The following is a 19759-nucleotide window of genomic DNA, read 5'->3' as shown; positions in this document are numbered from 1 at the left end:
CAGCATAGCCAACCCATTTACAGACACTCATAGCCTCCATATCCAGCTGCTTTTCTTCCCTGGCTTACGATCTCAATGCCTTTGTTTGTCTAACTTTTTTTTCCCTCTTTCTCTCTTCACCAAGCTGCTCAGTCCTTCCTCTCCACCTCCCCAATTCCCACACCACCATCATCATACTACCTGAAAAAGGATCACTGGACTCGAAACAAACTCTGCTTTCTCTCCACAGATGCTGCCAGACATGCTGAGTTTGTGTTTTTTTAAAATATTCTTTTGGGAACAGATAGTATATGCTAGTGATTTTTAAAATTTATTCACAGGATGTTGACATGAATGGCTAGACCAGCATTTATTGCCAGTCCCTATTTATCCAGGGGACAGTTAAGAGTCAACCACATTGTTGTAGGTCTGGAGTCATTTGTAAGCCAGACCAGGTAAAGATGGCAGTTTCTTTCCTGACAGGACATCAGTAAACCAGATGGATTTTTCCAACAACTGATAATGGATTCATGATTGTCATTAGAGTCATAATTCCAGCTTTTTTTATTGAATTCAAATTCCACCATCTGCTGAGGCAGGATGAAACCCAGGTGCCCAGAACATTACCTGGGTCTCTGGATTAACAGTCCAGTGGTAATACCACTAGTAGGTTGCTTACAGCTGAGATATGAGCTATCAATGGATGGAAGACTGTGTTAACCAAGTTTGATTTGAAAATGACACAGCACCTCATATCAATTCAAACTGGGACTATGAATTTCAATGAATGGAAAAGAAAAGACATGTTGTTAAGTAAAATAAAGCACGAGATAGCCAACATATTCATGGTGCCTAGAGAGCAAACTAGCTATCTTTGATGACGATGATAGGATTGAAACACTACAAAAAACCGCAATTAGTTTACCTCACACTCAATTGTTTTTATTGTTTTGTGGCTTTAGATTAAAGAAGCAAACATTAATTTTAAGAAGATTGTATTGACAGCTAAAACAATTCATAAGGTCCCCCGAAAATGGCTCTTCCCTTGCAAGGTTTATTAGTTGGCAGTTAATGTAAAACAGTCCCCTCAGCATTGTTCATTGCACTGTTGAAGTTTTTGCAAAGAATAATTCACTTCCTTCTCTAGTTACTCAAGATATTGCAACACAATGACACAGCATTTTCAAAACCTACCCTCTGGTGTTTAGACTCTACTCCCAAAGAATTGCAGCTGATTGAATTCCTTTCCCTGAATATAGTGGGTGACTTCCATTAGTCTCAATCCCAAATCCTTTAAAAGCAGATGCTACCATCAATTTCTATAAAACTAACCATTGAGCCTTCTGCCGTTGAAAACCACTGTTCTCAGCCCTAATTTCCTTTAATAAAAATCAAAAGAACTGCAGATGCTGTAAATCAGAAACCAAAACAAAAATTGCTGGGAAGGCTCAGCAGGTCTGGTAGCATCTGTGCAGAGAAATCAGAATTAACATTTTGGCGTCCAGTGACCTTTCCTCAGAACTGATGGTAGCTAGGAAAAGTCAGTTTATATGCTGAAGGTGGGGTGGGAGGGGGAGGGGTGAGAAGTAAACAATAGGTGGGTTTAGAGCCCAAAGACAGAGAAGAACAGTTGTACAGGCAAAGGAGTGGTTAGCGATCTGGCTAGGAGGGTAAATTGCTATTACTGGAGACAGTTAGTGGCTGACATTGGGTTGTGTATATTCGCAGACTATGTGATTACAAGTAAAAAATGAGGTCTGCAGATGCTGGAGATCACAGCTGCAAATGTGTTGCTGGTCAAAGCACAGCAGGCCAGGCAGCATCTCAGGAATAGAGAATTTGACGTTTCGAGCATAAGCCCTTCATCAGGAATAAGAGAGAGAGAGCCAAGCAGGCGAAGATAAAAGGTAGGGAGGAGGGACTAGGGGGAGGGGCGATGGAGGTGGGATAGGTGGAAGGAGGTCAAGGTGAGGGTGATAGGCCGGAGTGGGGTGGGGGCGGAGAGGTCAGGAAGAGGATTGCAGGTTAGGAGGGCGGTGCTGAGTTGAGGGAACCGACTGAGACAAGGTGGGGGGAGGGGAAATGAGGAAGCTGGAGAAATCTGAATTCATACCTTGTGGTTGGAGGGTTCCCAGGCGGAAGATGAGGCGCTCCTCCTCCAGCCGTCGTATAGTTGTGTTCTGCCGGTGGAGGAGTCCAAGGACCTGCATGTCCTCGGTGGGGCGGGAGGGAGAGTTAAAGTGTTGAGCCACGGGGTGATTGGGTTGGTTGGTTCGGGCGGCCCGGAGGTGTTCTCTGAAGCGTTCCGCAAGTAAGCGGCCTGTCTCACCAATATAGAGGAGGCCACATCGGGTGCAGCGGATGCAATAGATGATGTGTGTGGAGGTACAGGTGAACTTGTGGCGGATATGGAAGGATCCCTTGGGGCCTTGGAGGGAAGTGAGTGTGGAGGTGTGGGCGCAAGTTTTACATTTCCTGCGGTTGCAGGGGAAGGTGCCGGGGGTGGAGGTTGGGTTGGTGGGGGGTGTGGATCTGACGAGGGAGTCACGAAGGGAGTGGTCCTTGCGGAACGCTGATAGGGGAGGGGAGGGAAATATATCCTTGGTGGTGGGGTCCGTTTGGAGGTGGCGGAAATGGTGGCGGATGATACGTTGTATGCGGAGGTTGGTGGGGTGGTAGGTGAGAACCAGTGGGGTTCTGTCTTGGTGGCGGTTGGAGGAGCGGGGCTCAAGGGCGGAGGAGCGGGAAGTGGAGGAGATGCGGTGGAGGGCATCGTCGATCACGTCTGGGGGGAATCTGCGGTCCTTGAAGAAGGAGGCCATCTGGGCTGTGCGGTGTTGGAATTGGTCCTCCTGGGAGCAGATGCGGCGGAGACGAAGGAATTGGGAAAATGGAATGGCGTTTTTACAGGGGGCAGGGTGGGAGGAGGTGTAGTCCAGGTAGCTGTGGGAGTCAGTCGGTTTATAATAGATGTCTGTGTTGAGTCGGTCGCCCGAGATAGAAATGGAAAGGTCTAGGAAGGGGAGGGAGGAGTCTGAGACAGTCCAGGTGAATTTCAGGTCGGGATGGAAGGTGTTAGTAAAGTTGATGAACTGTTCAACCTCCTCGTGGGAGCACGAGGCAGCGCCGATACAGTCATCGATGTAGCGGAGGAAAAGGTGGGGGGTGGTGCCAGTGTAGTTGCGGAAGATGGACTGTTCCACATATCCTACGAAGAGGCAGGCATAGCTGGGGCCCATGCGGGTGCCCATGGCAACTCCTTTAGTTTGGAGGAAGTGGGAGGATTGAAAAGAGAAGTTATTCAGGGTGAGGACCAGTTCAGTCAGTTGAAGGAGGGTGTCAGTGGAAGGGTACTGGTTGGTGCGGCGGGAAAGGAAGAAGCGGAGGGCTTTGAGTCCTTCGTGATGGGGGATGGAGGTGTACAGGGACTGGATGTCCATAGTGAAAATAAGGCGTTGGGGACCGGGGAAGCGAAAATCCTGGAGGAGGTGGAGGGCGTGGGTGGTGTCCCGAACGTAGGTGGGGAGTTCTTGGACTAAAGGGGACAGGACCGTGTCGAGGTATTGGGAGATGAGTTCGGTGGGGCAGGAGCAGGCTGAGACAATGGGTCGGCCGGGGCAGTCAGGTTTGTGGATTTTGGGCAGGAGGTAGAAACGGGCGGAAGGTCTGATGTGTGGGGCTTGGGCTAAGGATATGGGAGAGTTCAAGCCTAAAGTTGTTGAACTCAACAGAGTTCAGAAGGCTGCAAGATCCCCAAATGGATTTTTCCAGCTTGCACTGAGCTTTGCTGGAGCACTGCAGCATGCTTGAGACAGAGATGTTGGCCAGGGAACAGGGTTCCATGTTAAAGCGGCCGGCAACTGAAATTTTCCTTCCCTGTCCACTGAGCATTGTTGCTTGAAAATCAAATCTGGTTATTTCAATTTGAATCTCACCAATCACGTATTTGTCCAGTCGTGGCGCTACAGCCAAAGAGATAATCTACACCTTCAATGACCATGACCACAGTACATTGTTTCCCTTGTTCACTCTGCAGTCACAAATTTCTTCCAAAATTTCTCCGCCATTATCTATCAAAGCAGGACTACATTCAATTGATTCCACAAATATGAGGCACAGAAACTTTACTTAGCAACAATAAATAATCTATTTGATTTGATGTACCTTATAACAGTATTTCTCTCTCTATGTGTAATCCTCTCATCATTGGTGAAAAGGATAGTATGATATGGGATAATAGGTTCACAAGTTGGCAGGATACCACGGGCCACAGGACTCACAATATCTAGGATTCCATTGTAGACTAATAAATCATCAACAAGTAGCTGTGAAACAACAAAATATGAAGTAATCATACAAGTAACACTAAATACCAAATTAATTTTACTTTTTGCATCAATAGATCACAGAAATTATGCTAATGTAAAACTTAAAAAAAAACTGTTTCATTATATTTCTAAATGACAATTGCAATTCCCAAGTCTTTATAATTCACTTAATTCTATTTTAAAAAGGTATGGCTGCAGATCAAAATTCACTAGTTATATTTACCAGTTTGTAGCATCAACAATAATGCACTTAGAATCTTTTCATAGCAAACACAGGCTGCAAAACAATGGCAGGCTACAGTGAAATTCCTGAAAAGGTATGATTATGTTATATAAATTAGATAATTATGCTGATGACATGTGTGGATTCAGTATAACCGTTGACTACTAAGAAGCATACAAGTAATAACTTAATTACTTTGATGCATTTATGATGACATACCCCAAATTCTTTCACCCCTCTTTGAGGGGTTTTCGAATAATTCCAGAGTTTAATCATTGAAACTGCAACAGGTTGATCAAAAATGATATAAACCCGATTTACCTACAACAGAAAAGAGTATTTTATATTCAAAAACTCTCATAACATTCACACAGCATATGGATTTGTGCAAGTTGTTCTTACTGCAGTGATGATAATGACAAGCTCTTTATAGCTATTAACATAGTTTATTACAGCATTACCCGTTATTATCTATTCATAGTTGTCCAGTTTCACAAAATGAACAAAACTAAAGACAATTAAAAAGCAACAACAAGTGCACATAATTACTCAGATCCTATTCTCTTCTGGACAGAAATTGTGCTTCTTACCAATCCAGGAAGAATAGGAGCTAACCACATGTGTCTCCCATCATTTGTGTCATTTATTCCATCAATTAATTTGTCTGGGGTTCGAACATCCCCCGAAACACTTTCTAAAACATTCACACTATCTGGAAAAGCAGAAATGTCTGATAATGGAGAGTTAAGAACATTCTGGACAATAAATTTATTTGATCAAATTTCAACAACAACAATCATTTTTCTTTATAATGCAACAGATGACTGTAGATGTAGATTGCTTAGCTACATTTAATCAACAGCAAGCATGAAGCTGCAATATTTCACTGATTCAGTACATTGAATTAAAACATAATGAATTTTGGCTGCATCCAAATGAATGATAAGTATTGCAGTAGTAAGACTGATATCCCTGCACTCCTGTGCCCTGACCGATATCTTTACACACAATGTGTACCCGTTTTCTTATTGTTTTGAAGATGTGATGTACTGTACCTTTAAGAAAGTTAAAAGCTAGTAGAACTACTTGACAGCACCAAGTGTTCTGAAAGAAAAATAATGTAACATTTGGTTGAACAACTTGATTAGCTGGTTGTCTGGAGTCAAAAACAAATTCGAATCTGGCCAATCAATTTAAATTATACCCCAAAATACCAACCTCTAACCAAGGTTGAATTGAGGACATTGACAATCTTAAAAATGAATGACACAATCCAATGCTTTGGGGTTATAAGGCCAGGGAAAATTGAACAGTTGGGAGAACTGCCAAGCCACCAGCATGTAAAGACTGCCTGAAAAATAACTTTCTCAAAGGTACCTTTATCAATCGGTAACCTGTGAAGCAGAATCCCCCAGATGAAGAAAAGACGACAGGAATATAGAGAAGAACCAAAAACTGCCTGGTTTTGAGATAAAAAGCTTTGTTTTGTAAATCTTAATCGGGGGGCTTTATCGGACTAGTATTAAAGAAGAGAAGGTAAAAGATAGGTTACAGGAAGGAGTTGTATATTGTTGTTAGGTAATTATTCCCTGTTATGCTTTAAGAAATAAAGTTGTTCATTTTTATTTTAAATAATTCTTGGCCTCTTGAATTTTGACAGATTACTGCATGGGATAAATCTGCTCTGTGTTGCTGGTTTAAATTAAGCAAGAGGGTTTACCCCGTGTTGTAACAATATGGGATAGGATTTTAATACAACTAGTCGTGTCAATAATTCATTCCCCTTAATCAAGATCTGCAATTCCAAAAGACGAATAGTGACTGTAGGGGAACAGAGGACAGGGAGTAAATAGGTCATTAGCACAGAGGAAAGAATGCATCCAAGTGTAGTCTGAACAAATTGTTTCAGGACCATAGAGTTGATTGGTAAGTAACTAAAAAGCAAATATACCAAAAATGCTTTCAGTAAAAACACAAAATAAGATTTACAAATCCAGAATCTGAAGATTCAAACTAGCTAATTTTTTGAAGTCACTTTTGCAGTTTTATATTAACTCACTTACAGTAAAACATTCAGAAAAAAAGACTTGTAGTTCTTCACCCAATTCATTCTGGCCCTGGAGTTGGAGTTGTCAGAGTTTGGAAACTCAATTGCCTCTAGTTTTGTTAAACCTTCTGGTAGGTCCTCTTTAATTTTCAGCTTTTTTGTTATAGGAACAGGAGGCCATTTACAGTCACACTGCACAAAAACAGACCCTTCAGTCCAACTCATCCGCACTGACTAGACATCCCAATATGACCTAGTCCCATTTGCCAGCATTTGGCTAAACCCTTCGTTTTCATATATCAATCCAGATGCCTTTTAAATGTAATTGTACCGCCTCCACCATTTCCTCTGGGAGCTTGTTCTGTATATAAACAACCCCTTGTGTAAAAAAGTTACCCCTCAGGTCCTTTTTAAAACCTTTCTCTCTCACCTTAAATGTATGTCCTCTAGTTTTGGACTCCCCCACCTGATGAAAAAGACCTTGGCCATTTATCCTATCCATGCCCCTCGATAAATTGACCCCTCAGCCAAGGAAAATAGCCTCAGCTTATTCAACCACTCCTTATAAATCAAATCCTCCAGTCCTGGCAAGATCTTTGTAAATCTTTCTGCACCTTCGCAAGTTTAAAACAGCCTTCCTATACAAGAGCGACCAGAATTGTGTGCAGTATTCTAAAAATGGCCTCACAATGACCTGTACGGCCACAACATGATATCCCAACTCCTATACTCAATGCTTTGACCAATGAAGGCAAGTGTATCAAATGTCTTCTTCACCACTCTGTCTACCTGCGACTCCACTTGCAAGGAACTATGCAACTGTACCCCAAGGACTCTTTGTTCGGCAACACTCCCCAAGGCCCTACCATTAACTGTATAAGTCCTGCCCTGGTTTGCCTTACCAAAATGCAACACCTCACATTTATCTAAATTAAACTGCATCTGCCACTCCTTGGCTCATTGGCCTGTCTGCTAAAGGTCCCATTGTACTTTGGGATAATCTTCTTCAATGTCCACTACATCACCTATTTTGGGTCACCTGCAAACTTACTAAACACACTACCTATATTCACATCCAAATCAACTATATAAATGATGAAAAGCAGTGAACCCAGCACCAATGCTTCTGGCACACGATTAGTCACAGGTATCCAGTCGAAAAAAACAACTCTCCACCACCACCACTTCTATCTTCAAGCCAATTTAGCATGCAATTGGCGAGCTCCAACCGGATCCCATGTGATCTAACCTTAATAACCAAACTACCGTGTGGAACCTCATCAAATGCTTTGCTGAGATCCACACAGACTTGTCATCTCTTCAAAACAAAACTGAATTCAAGTTAGTTTGACAGAATTTCTAACACAACATCACATTGACTATCCGTAATCAGTCCTGGCCTTTTCAAATCTTGTTTGTCAGAATCCCCTCCAACAACATACCCACCACTGATGTAAGGCTCAACAATCTATAGTTCCTTGGCTTTTTCTTGTTGACTTTCTTAAATAATGGCACCACATTAGCCAACCTTCAATCTTCCAGCTCCTCATCCATGGCTATGGATGATCAAATATTTCAGAAAGCTAGCAGTCTCTTCCTAACTTTCCACAAAGTTCTGGGAAATACCTCATCAGGTCCCAGGGATCTATCTATCTTATGTATTTTAAGACACTTCCTCTTCTGTAACATGAATTATTTTCAAGACATCACTATTTCCCCAAGCACTCTAACTTCCATGTTCTTCCCAAAAGTAACTAATGACACAAAATATTCATCTTGTACCTCACTCATCTCCTGCGGTTCCACACAGACAGCTACGCTGATCTTTAAGGGGCACTATTCTCTCCCTAGTTATTCTTTTGCCCTCAATGTACTTATAGAATCTATTTGGATTATCCTTAACCCTATTTGCCAAAGCTATCTCATGTCCACATTTTGCACTCCTGATTTCCGTCTCAAGTATACTCCTACTGCCCTTAAAATCCTCGAGGGATTCACTCGACCCCAGCTGTCTATACTTTATATATGACTCCTTCTTTCTCTTGACTGGCGTCTCACTTTCTCGTCACCCTGAATTTCATGCACTTACCTCCCTTGCCCTTCACTCTCATAGAAACATACTGATTCTGGACTCTCGTTGGGATGCTTTCCACTTCCCAACCGTCCCTTTACCTGTGAATACCTCTCCAAATCAACTTTTTAAACTTCCTGTCTAATACCGTCAAAATTGGCCTTACTCCAATTAATTATGATCACTTGCAGCAAAGTGCTCCCTCACTGACAGCCCCATCACTTGCCCTGCCTTATTTCCCAACAGGTCAAATATTAGTGAGTTTTGAAAAGTATTACTTCTTCCCTAGTAGGCACATCCATGTATTGATTAAGAAATCTTTCTTGTGCACACGTAACATGATTTACATGACACTCCCCATCCCTTAACACCATGACAGTCCAAGTCTATGTTTGGAACCTTGAGCAATTAGTAGGCTGAGCCAAGGCCTAACTCCATGTCAGCCTTTGCCCCATAAACCTTAATGCCTTTGGATAACAAACAACTGTAAAAAAGTTGCTACTAATTTAGCATCAAATGACACATGAAATAGATTTCCAAACTTATCCCAAAAAGGAGTAGAGTGAAAAGGAGGCAAGGACGTAGGTAGTGTGTTTCAAAGAGGGAATCCCAGAGTTAGATCTAGCTGACTGAAATTGTTTATGGATGGAGTGAGTGTGTTGGGAACAGATATAGGGGATATACAAGGCAGGAGTCAGTAGAACAAAGTGCGTGCAAGATGTCAGTCTTGAATGAGTGAAGAGAAATTGGAAGAGTATGTAGAAATTCAACCACAATCAATTCTTCAGAAAGTCGAGTTGTTCCTTTCATATTGATAATTCAAAATATTTGCACTATAAAGAGGTTAGGCAACAGAGTAAACAGTGGGCTCAGCATTTTTAAAAGGCAGCAGTACTGGAATACGATTTTTCTATTTTAAATATTATTCAGAAGACTATTCAATAATTTGATATTTTCATTTTGCAAAGGATACTATTCTCTGTTAGAAGAATCTTTTCCCCACTGTCGCCATAGAATTCTAGTCCATTCAGACCAATGTAGTAAGGATCTCCCCAGCTTGTCAGCAACTGCAGCTGGAAAATAACTGGCAGAAGCTAGGTCAAGGAAAGTAAACTAGCCATAAGCACGAAAAAATATCAGATTAATCTTACTAGTATTAACAAAAATATTTCTGGTTAATGTTCAAACGCTAACATAATATTTAACAATAGAATTTATTTAAAACAAATGGTAAATGATCTGCTCTCATGTAAACGCAAAAGATTTTGTGAAGAATTATTTTTGGTACCCTGGATTATAAATCATTTCACTAAAGCCCTGGAATTCAAATACCTCCAAACTTACTACTAATACTGTCCATCTTTACAAAGGTATTAGCTCATAAAATTTTTACTTGAAACTGTTAATTCAACAAAGTACTTTAAACAAGGTTATGCTGGTATTAAAATAGTAATTAGAGGACTGTCACACAAATATATTATTTGCATGCTTGTTAACATTATCAAGGTAATTCCAATTTTACACAAGTTAACCAAGGATATTTTAAGAAAGGAGAAAAAATCTTGCATATCTAAAACAGACAGCTTGCATGAATTAAAGTTTTATTGTTGAAGCAAACTGTGTGTGTTAGAACTTGAAACATATTGGACTTGCATCTCTAATGACACATTCATTTTACTTGCATTGATTTGCACGTTATCAAATTTACACGTCATAACAGCACTGCATATGTTTCAAGATAAACAGTCTACTGGCCAAGCATAATATGGGATTCATAATAGGTAAACAACTTATTTTAAAGTTAAAAATCACGCAGGTTTTAGTCCACCAAGTTTATGTGGAAGCACTAGCTTTTGGAGTGCTACGCCTTCATCAGAAGCAGGATCATAAGACACAGAATTTATAGCAAATGATTACAGTGTCATGAATAAATCTAAAATTGTTGTTAAGCCTTTCATCTTTTAGAATGGATTGCAGATTTCTGTTCATTGACATGTAAATCTATGGGGTGAATTTGCATTTGCAAAATTATACTAATAGATACATTCGATTTTGTTCAAAACGTTCACAATCTGAAGGCAGTCAATGCAGGGAGTCAATCCATGTAATATTTTATAAATTCCTACTTTGGAAACAGAACCAGTCTGACTCAAGAGTGGGATATAGACAGACTCTAACCTCACACCTTTAATGCATTGTCTGAGCTGAGATGTAACCTTTTTTTATAAGACCTTAAGTTATTTTGTGAATGTGACTTAAAAGAAGTTCTGGGATTTACATATTATAGAGTCATAAAGATGTATAGCACGGAAACAGACCGTTCGGTCCAACCCGTTCATGCTGATCAGATATCCCAACCAATCTAGTCCCACCTGCCGACACCCGGCCCATATCCCCCCAAACCCTTCCTATTCATATACCCCTCCAAATGCCTTTTAAATGTTGCAGTTGTACCAGCCTCCACCACTTTCTCTGGCAGCTCATTCCATACATGTACCACCCTTTGCATAAAAACATTGCCCCTTAGGTCTCTATTTGGAGTTGTGTGTATAATATTGGTCACATCATTTAAGGAAGGATGTAAATACATTGGAAGCAGTTCAGAGCAAGTTTACTAGTATAATACCTGGAATGAATGGGTTTTGTTATGAGTAAAAAATGGACACATGAGGCTTGTGTCCACTGGAGTCTCGAAGAGCAAGTGATTTGATCAAAAAAATCTAGGAACCTGCGAGGTCTATACAGGATAGATGTGGAGAGGATGTTTCCTTTTTTGGGGGAATGTAGAACTATTAACAGAGTTAACAGCAATCTAGGTTTGTTCAATACATCATTTCAGTTGCATGACATTGTAATCTGATGCTATAAATTCTGTGTCTTATGATCCTGCTCCACAGGTACCTGATGAAGGAGTGGCACTCTGAAAGCTAGTGCTTCCAAATAAACCTGTTGGACTATAACCTGGTGTTGTGAGATTTTTAACTTTGTCCACCCCGGCTCAACAACGGCTCCTCAACATCATAACTTACTTTAAAAGCTACTTCTGCTCATATAAAACATGGCCATTAGTCATTTAAAGCAATTCAGCAAGATGACCTAAAATAAGAACTCATTTTGAGAAGGAAGAAGAGTTTCATCTGTTAAACATCATGGATCATACCAATCGGTAAAATGTATCTGAACCGTACTTCACAGTGTGCCGGATTTGCCGAAGTGGAGAGATATCTACATTTCAGTTCAAACTTATTTTACCTTTTGAAAAAGCAATGTGTTCAGGCCTAGTTCTGGAGCATGGGGAATGTGAACCCAGCCCTCTGCTCCAGAGGTAGGGGCATAACCATCGCACTAAAAGAACTTCAGTTCAATCTTGTTAGTGGAGGCTCAAATGTAAAATCTCATTGAAATCAGCATACCCAAACAGTGCTACTGATCATAACTGATTACTTAGCAGCATGTCCCCATACAGCCTCATGTATGTATTTACTGATTTTCCTCTCTGGGGTGGGCCTTGAACCTGGGACCGTGCAACCCAGAATAATAGAATCCCAACAGTGTAGAACTAGGCCATTCAGCCCATTGAACCCACATCACTCCTCTGAAGAGCATTGCACCCAGACTCTTGCCAGACCCCTGACCCTATCCTAGCCCTCTGACCCTGCATTTCCCATGGCTAATCTACCTAGCCTGCACATCCCTGGATGCTATGGGCAATTTAGCATGCTCAATCCACCCTAACTCACACATCTTTGGACTGTGGGAGGAAACCGGAGCACCCAGAGGAAACCCACGCAGACACGGGGAGAATCTGGAAACTCCACACAGTCAGTCGCCCGAAATGGAATCGAACCTGGGTCCCTGGTGGTGTGAGGCAGCACCACTAACCAATGAACCACCACACTGCCACCAGAGGCAAGACTGCCTGCAAAGGAGGCAATTATTTTTGCCTTATTGAAGGTTTATTCGGGGATAGGCATTTATATTTAAACTGAACTTAAGTAATTGCTGCAGCTGTACAATTACGCCAATTTATTGGCTCAGTTAATTGATCACTGGCTTTAAGTATCAAGGATAGATCAATTCACTGAATTTAAACTAATTAAACTGAAGATAAAGTAATTATAGATTAGTATGAGAAACAGATCCAAGCGAGGCTGCAATTGATTTCTAGTTACTGCAGCTACATATAACTAACGATGGATCAACATGGGTGGCACGGTGGCTCAGTGGTTAGCACTGCTGCCTCGCAGCACCAGGATCTCAGGGTCGATTCCAGCCTCGGGTGACTGACTGTGTGGAGTTTGCATAATTTCCCTGTGTCTGCGTGGGTTTCCTCTGGGTGCTCTGGTTTCCTTCCACAGCCCAAAGATGTGCAGGTCAGGTGAATTGGCTATGCTAAATTGCCCATAGTGCTAGGTGCATTAGTCGGAGGGAAATGGGTCTGGGTGGGTTACTGCTCGGAGAGTCGGTGTGGACTGGTTGGGCCTGTTTCCGCACTGTAGGTAATCTCATCTAATCTAATTATAGATGAACAGTCACCCATAATGAATGCTCCCAATCGGCACAAATGTAATAAACTTGAAGTCATAGTCTGTCTTAGTGACAGGGACTATGAGGGCTCTTGCAGCACAGTGGTAATGTCTCTACCTATATGGGTTGAAGTCCCTTCTGCTCCTGACATGTGTCACGACAGGTTGATTAAAAATATCTACACTTGAAATAGAACAACAGATTATGGAAACCCCAACTTAAAGGGCACAAACTCATGATAATATCCAACAGTCATTTTGCTTATTTAATTTCATTCTGTTCCCAGAGTGAAAGTTATGAGGAAATTGTAAACCTATACACTATTAGGGTAAGGGTAATACTCTTCTGGTAGCAGACTTCCTGAAGTTAAAGGATACAGCCACATGGCATCAAAGGAGATTCATAATCCATACTAGCCTGTTCCACGTTCCTAAGACAATTCCTTTCAAAAATATTGTATGCAATTCAGAAGTGTACAGAAATTACTTTATATATTACGATACAGGAAACATCATAGATGGTCATCAATACATTCTTATCTCCTATTGGGTACTAATGACGCTGAGGGATTGATTACAGCTTCCAGTTGCATTTTTACTAACTATACAAAGTGTTTTAAATCAACAAACCAACTTGTGTAAAGCTACAATTCTATAACAATGAATAGTTGGAAAGTTGTCATTTATTCTTAGAAAGCTTAAAATAAATAATTCATATATCGTCATAATAATTGTTTGGTTGCAAATGGAACTAAATTAACACAAACAAGTCTAATCTAAAGACTGTTACCTTAGATTTCATGTGTTTGCAGTTTAAAAAGCTTAAACATTTGCTGCTAAGAATGACCATATAACTTTTAGAATTTATTAATTTTTATATTTTAATGTTATTAGAGCTGTAAGAAATTCAGAATTGTCTTGGCCTGTTTAAGCTCGTTTAAAACAATTCCAAGAATAATGTACAACCAAATATAGAATGAGTAGGAAATGCTTTTACCCAGTTTGCTGTTTTGCTGTTACTTTGCTGTTCCTGTGAAGATAATCCACAAAGAGAATTTCTTGGGCAAAGTCAAAATGGCATAAGCCTGGCCCTTTTCTGAGGAGGAAGCCCTCTGGTGGTGAAATGCAGTATCCATCAAGGGTAACGTGGACAACTTTTGCCTAGGTAAGATTTAAAGGATATACCAGTTTACCAAACACGCACTTTCTCTTTTTTTGCCCTGATTTATGTTAGACTGTCAGTGAAGGAAATGACAGATGTAAATATAGCATTAAATGTCAGTTACATTCTTTTCTTCGAACCATGTCCATAAATTTTATTCAGAAGTGAAAAAAGCTTTTACTTAAATGTTACAATTATTCATTAATCATGGATTACAAATTGTGCAGAAAAAATGTAAAGTATTATATATGGAAAGCTAGGAAAGTGACATGGATACTTTATAAATAGTGTTGAAATTCATAAAATTATACATAGCAAGTAGGAGGAGTAAGCCATTTGACCCTTGAGCCTGATCTGCGATCATCTGCCATGATCATGACTGATTGAATTCAATACCCTCATCCTGCCCTTCCCTCTCATATCCCTTGATCCATTTAATCATGTGAACTAGATTCACCTCCTTCTTGAAAACACAATGTTTTGGCGTCAACCATTTTTGTTGGTAGCGAATTCCGCAGGTTCACTATTCCCTTGAGTAAAAAAAAAATTTTTTTTCATCATCTCAGCCCTAAAAGGGTTGCCCCTTAAACTATGACTGCTGGTTCCGGACTCCCCCTTCATCTTTCTTGAATCAAATGTGTCCCGATAGAATTTTCGCGGTTTCTATGAGATTACCCCCTCATTCTTCTAAACTTCAGTGAACACAATCCTAACTAAATCAATCTTTCCTCAAACATTAGATCTGCCATCCCAGGAATCAATGTGGGAAATCTTTGTTATACTCCCTCTACAGCAAGAGCATCCTTCCTCAGATAAGGATGCCAAAACTGCACCCAATATTCCAAGTGTGGCCTCACCAATACACTTATAACAGCAGCAAGACATCCTGTTCTGCATTCAAATCCTCTCAGTCTGACAGCGGACCATATGATTTGTCTTCTTCATTGCCTGCTGCACCTGCGCACTTGATTTCAAACCCCTCTCTCAATTTACAGCCATTCAAACAATAATTTGCCTTCTGAATTTTGCTACCAAAGTTGATACCTCACATTTATCCACATTATAAGATATCTTTTATGCATTTGCCCAAACACTCAAATCACACTGCAACATCTCTGCATCCTTTTCACAGCTCACCCTTCCACGCAACTTCTGTCATCTACAAATTTTGAGCTATTACATTAACAGGTAATGTGAATAGCTGGGCTCCTGGTATCCAGGAGTACCCCAATTGTTACTGTCTGCCACTCAGAAAAAAGAGCCATTTATTCTTACGGTTTGTTTCTGGTCTGCTAACCAATTTTCTCTCCATCTCAACACACAATCCCCAATCCCACACATTTTAATTTTACATATTAATCTCATTTTTGGGACTTTGACAAAACCTTTCTGAGAGCCCAAATAAACAACGTCCACTGGCTCCTCCCCCATCTCTAGTTACATTCTCAAAGAATTCCAGTAGATGTATCAAGCATGGTCTCACAGAACATAGACCAATACAGCGCAGAACAGGCCCTTCAGCCCTCCATGTTGTGTCGACCTGTGAACTAATCTAAGCCCATCCCATCATTATCCACATGCATATCCAAGGACTGTTCAAATGCCCTCATGTGGTTGAGTTAACTACATTGGCAGGCAGGGCATTCCACTCCTTTATCACTCTCTGAGTAAAGAACTTTCCTCTGACATCTATCACCCCTTAATATGCAGCTATGCCCCTCGTACAATCCAATGCCGTCATCCTAGGAAAAAGATTCTCACTGTCCACCCTAACTAATCCTCTGATCATCTTGTATGTCTCTATCAAATCTCCTCTTAGCCTTCTTCTCTCCAAGAAGAACAGACCCAAGTCCTTCAGCCTTTCCTCATAAGACCTTCCCTCCAGGCCAGGCAACATCCTGGTAAATCCCCTCTACACCTTTTCCAATGCTTCCACATCCTTTCTGTAATGGGGTGACCAGAACTGTACACAACATTCCAAGTGAGGCCGCACTAACGTTTTGTACAGTTGCAGCATGATATCACGGCTCCGGAACTCAATCCCTCTACCAATAAAACCTAACACACCGTATGCTTTCTTAACAGCTTGGGTGGCAACTTTCAGGGATCTATGTACATGGATACCAAGATCCCTCTGCACATCCACACTACCAAGAATCTTTCCATTGATCCAGTATACTGTCTTTCTGTTATTCTTTCCAAAAGTGAATCACCTCACATTTATCTGCATTGAACTCCATTTACCACCTCTCAGTCCAATTATGCAGTTTATCCAAGTCACCCTGCAACCTGCAGCATTCTTCCATACTGTCCACAATTCCACTGACTTTAGTATCATCTGCAAACTTACTAAACCATCCACCTATGTCTGCGTCCAAGTCATTTATAAAAATGACAACAACAGTGGTCCCAACAGAGATCCTTGTGGCACACCACTAGTAATTGGAATCCAGGCTGAATATTTTTCATCAATCACCACTCATTGCCTTCTTACAGAAAGCCTTTTTGTAAATCCATGTCGTATCTTATTCTACTGCTGTTTTCTAAGTGCTCTACTATAAACAGCTGATAATGGACTCCAGCATCTTGCCCATTATTGATGGCATTCTCACTGTCCCTAACTCCCTTCTTAAATAGTGGGACTATATTAGCTACCCTTCAATCTCTAGGAACTGTTCCAGGATCCAAGGAATCTTGGAAGATAACCACTAATGCACCCACTATTTCTAGGGTCATTTCCTTATGTATGTTGTGATGTATATTAGCAGGCTCTGGGTATTTAGTAGCCTTCACTCTCATCAATTTCTCCAACATCATTTCTCTACTAATACATATTTGCTTCAGTTCCTGCCTCTCACTAAACCTTACATTCTCCATCATTTCTGCTACATTATTCATGTCCTTTATGGAGACAGAAGTATGAATTCAGTTTGTCAGTCATTTCTTTGTTCCGCATTACAAATTTTCCCATTTCAACTATAAAGGACCGACTGTTTCAGGACTGAGTTTTTAACCACTCTTTATACTAAGATAAAAGGACTTGGTGTCTTAGTAAACTCAAACTGGCAATCGACTGTGGCGCAGCAATCAGTGAAGCTAATCACATGTTGATTTAGAAAAGTCAAGACAAGTTGGAGAAAGTTGTTATTAAACTGCTCTGGTCAGATCATTATTTGAACATTGTGACCAGTTAGGTCTTGAATAAACAAGCACAGCAGACAGTGCAGGGAAGAGACAAAATTTACCCCTAGTGTCACGAGTCCGACTCATCAGAAAAGTCAAGATGACTTGGGCTTTTCAGTCTTGGAAGAAAGCAAGTTAGAGGCAATCTTCCTGAGACGCACAAGGAAGCAAACAACATAGAATGGATTAATACTTTCAACTGAATCATGGAAGAAGGGAACATGGCTGAAAGCAAATAAAGTAATACAAACTGTATCATGAAAAATGTGACTAACACTTGGTTCAGCTTCTTGAGTGAAATGAAATGCTCAGAAGATCCCACAGAAACCCTTCCACCAGCACCCCCTGAGACAGGCAGTTTTATTTGGGAGCATCCTTTTAACATGATAGAGCCTTCTACTTTCTGAAGTTAAATTGACACCCAAATTTCTTATGAAAATTGCAGTGAGTATAATATAACAATGGAAATATAAGTACAGCATGTCTCTTAGGAAGCACTGTAATTTGGCAGTTCAAAGTGCTATATTTATGAAAAAGATGTGCATTTGATTCCACTATATATTTTTATTGCAGATCACATCTTGAAGAATGTAATGATAAACTGGGGCTGATTTTATCCAAGAGTAGCACAGCATACAAGGATAAGGGAAACAATACTGCACTTTGCAGCAAAGAACTCAGGAGATTCTGATTTCCATGCCATATCAGCTTACCATCACTCTCTAATCCCAAATTCACGAGAGGGTTGGCAGCCATGAGCAGGATATTAGAGGCAGGAGCCACCAAAGTAAACTCACCCTTTTGGGTACCCTTTGGTGTGATTTCGCTTTCTGATAGGCTTTGCCTGGCAGGAAAGGTACAATATCTTCCTCATTCAGGGTCTAAGGCCATTCCTGAGTTTGGTACTGGGGCACATGGACTGCAATGGTTCAAGAAGGCAGCTCATCACTAACATCTTGAGAGCAATGAGAGACAGGAAATAAATGCTGGCCAGCCAGCAATGCCCAAATCTAACGAGAGAATTTTAAAAAAAGCCTGATCTGCATACTGAAAGGGGGAAGCAGCTTCCAAAGTTATGGACATGAGACTCTTCCTTATGTTATCTGTTGATCAGAATTACTGCCTCCAACTAATTCTAGGCATGGTACTACATTTCAATAGCTTTTCTTCATAAGATGAATGCGGTTTGGGCGTTTGAGGCAGAGCAAGAGCTAAATAGGTATTGTGTGTATATTTTTAATGCTCATTTACAAAATTGATTCCAAAACTTTAGTTATGGCATTAATACTGATCACTTTGTTTTTTTTCGATGTCCACTATAGTCTCACGATACTATTAAAAGAAAAGTAGAGAATTCTCAAGACAAATTGCCTAATGATTTACTGAGTGTTTCAAATTGTGTTGCTTTGACACATTACATGCTTTGTGAAGCCATACTGTGGCTGGTTGTTGCATTTGGCTACATAACGATATAACTTCAAAAGCAACCTATTGGGTTTTCATGAGTTCTAAGACACCCTAAGTAGGCATGAGATAATTTCAAGGCAGGCAACAAACTAACTATATGTAACTATGATAAAACACCAAGGTTTATCCCTCGTGATGACAACATACGCTTTATCTAAATTTAAGCATAACTAGGGAATTACATTATCACTGCCAAATTATATCACTGTTAACCATGTAAGTTAAAGTAAAATCGGTCTTTCGTGATCTCCCAAATCCCATTTGAAAACCCATTCCAAAGACTTACCCCTCTGTATGTATCTTCTGGTGACTTGTTATAGTTCCAGAAGCGAAGTCCAATGACAGTCTGTTGTTTATTGAAATTGATTGTGAGGATGTGATTCTCTCCATAGGCAAAAGGAATCAGCCACATGTGCTCATCTTCTGAAGTGATATTAATCCCATCAATTAACCTTAAACAAATAAGTACCAGGCATCAATTAGTCCTTTAAAGCTGTGGTTAAGTTGAATTTTTATTTTGCATCTAAGCTGCCTCCTTGATCTTCCAGTCGATGGACACTTAAATCCCCCGCTCCCTTCAATTTCATTGTAATTCATTTTCCATTTCAATTTTATCCCCAATCATCGTAAAATAGCAAATAGAATCTGAAGGGGTACAAAGGATGGGAGAGTCAAGGTGGCACTGGAGTAGGTTGAGAAATATAAAAGTTGCTACTACTTTGTTTTTTAAAAAAATACTTGTTTTGTTAATTTTAGGTGGTTGAGAAGGACAC

The 19759-nt window shown here is 40.5% G+C and overlaps 1 protein-coding gene across 4 annotated transcripts in view; it reads right to left on the bottom strand.

The window, feature by feature from the left end:
- The window catches only part of LOC132825525 (katanin-interacting protein), a 132900-nt gene that overhangs the window by 14283 nt on the left and 98858 nt on the right, over positions 1–19759 (bottom strand). For all 4 annotated transcript variants that reach the window (XM_060840881.1, XM_060840879.1, XM_060840880.1 and 1 more), the window contains 7 exons: positions 19273–19438; positions 14172–14335; positions 13553–13617; positions 9622–9732; positions 5121–5260; positions 4750–4851; positions 4144–4304 (listed from right to left, as the gene is read on the bottom strand). In XM_060840881.1, coding sequence (XP_060696864.1) covers positions 4144–4304; positions 4750–4851; positions 5121–5260; positions 9622–9732; positions 13553–13617; positions 14172–14335; positions 19273–19438 — 909 coding nt within the window. The remainder of the gene's footprint in view (positions 1–4143; positions 4305–4749; positions 4852–5120; positions 5261–9621; positions 9733–13552; positions 13618–14171; positions 14336–19272; positions 19439–19759) is intronic.

Source organism: Hemiscyllium ocellatum, chromosome 20 (assembly GCF_020745735.1).
Source record: "Hemiscyllium ocellatum isolate sHemOce1 chromosome 20, sHemOce1.pat.X.cur, whole genome shotgun sequence".
Taxonomy (NCBI): domain Eukaryota; kingdom Metazoa; phylum Chordata; class Chondrichthyes; order Orectolobiformes; family Hemiscylliidae; genus Hemiscyllium; species Hemiscyllium ocellatum.
This window is presented reverse-complemented; position numbering and strand designations above follow the sequence as displayed.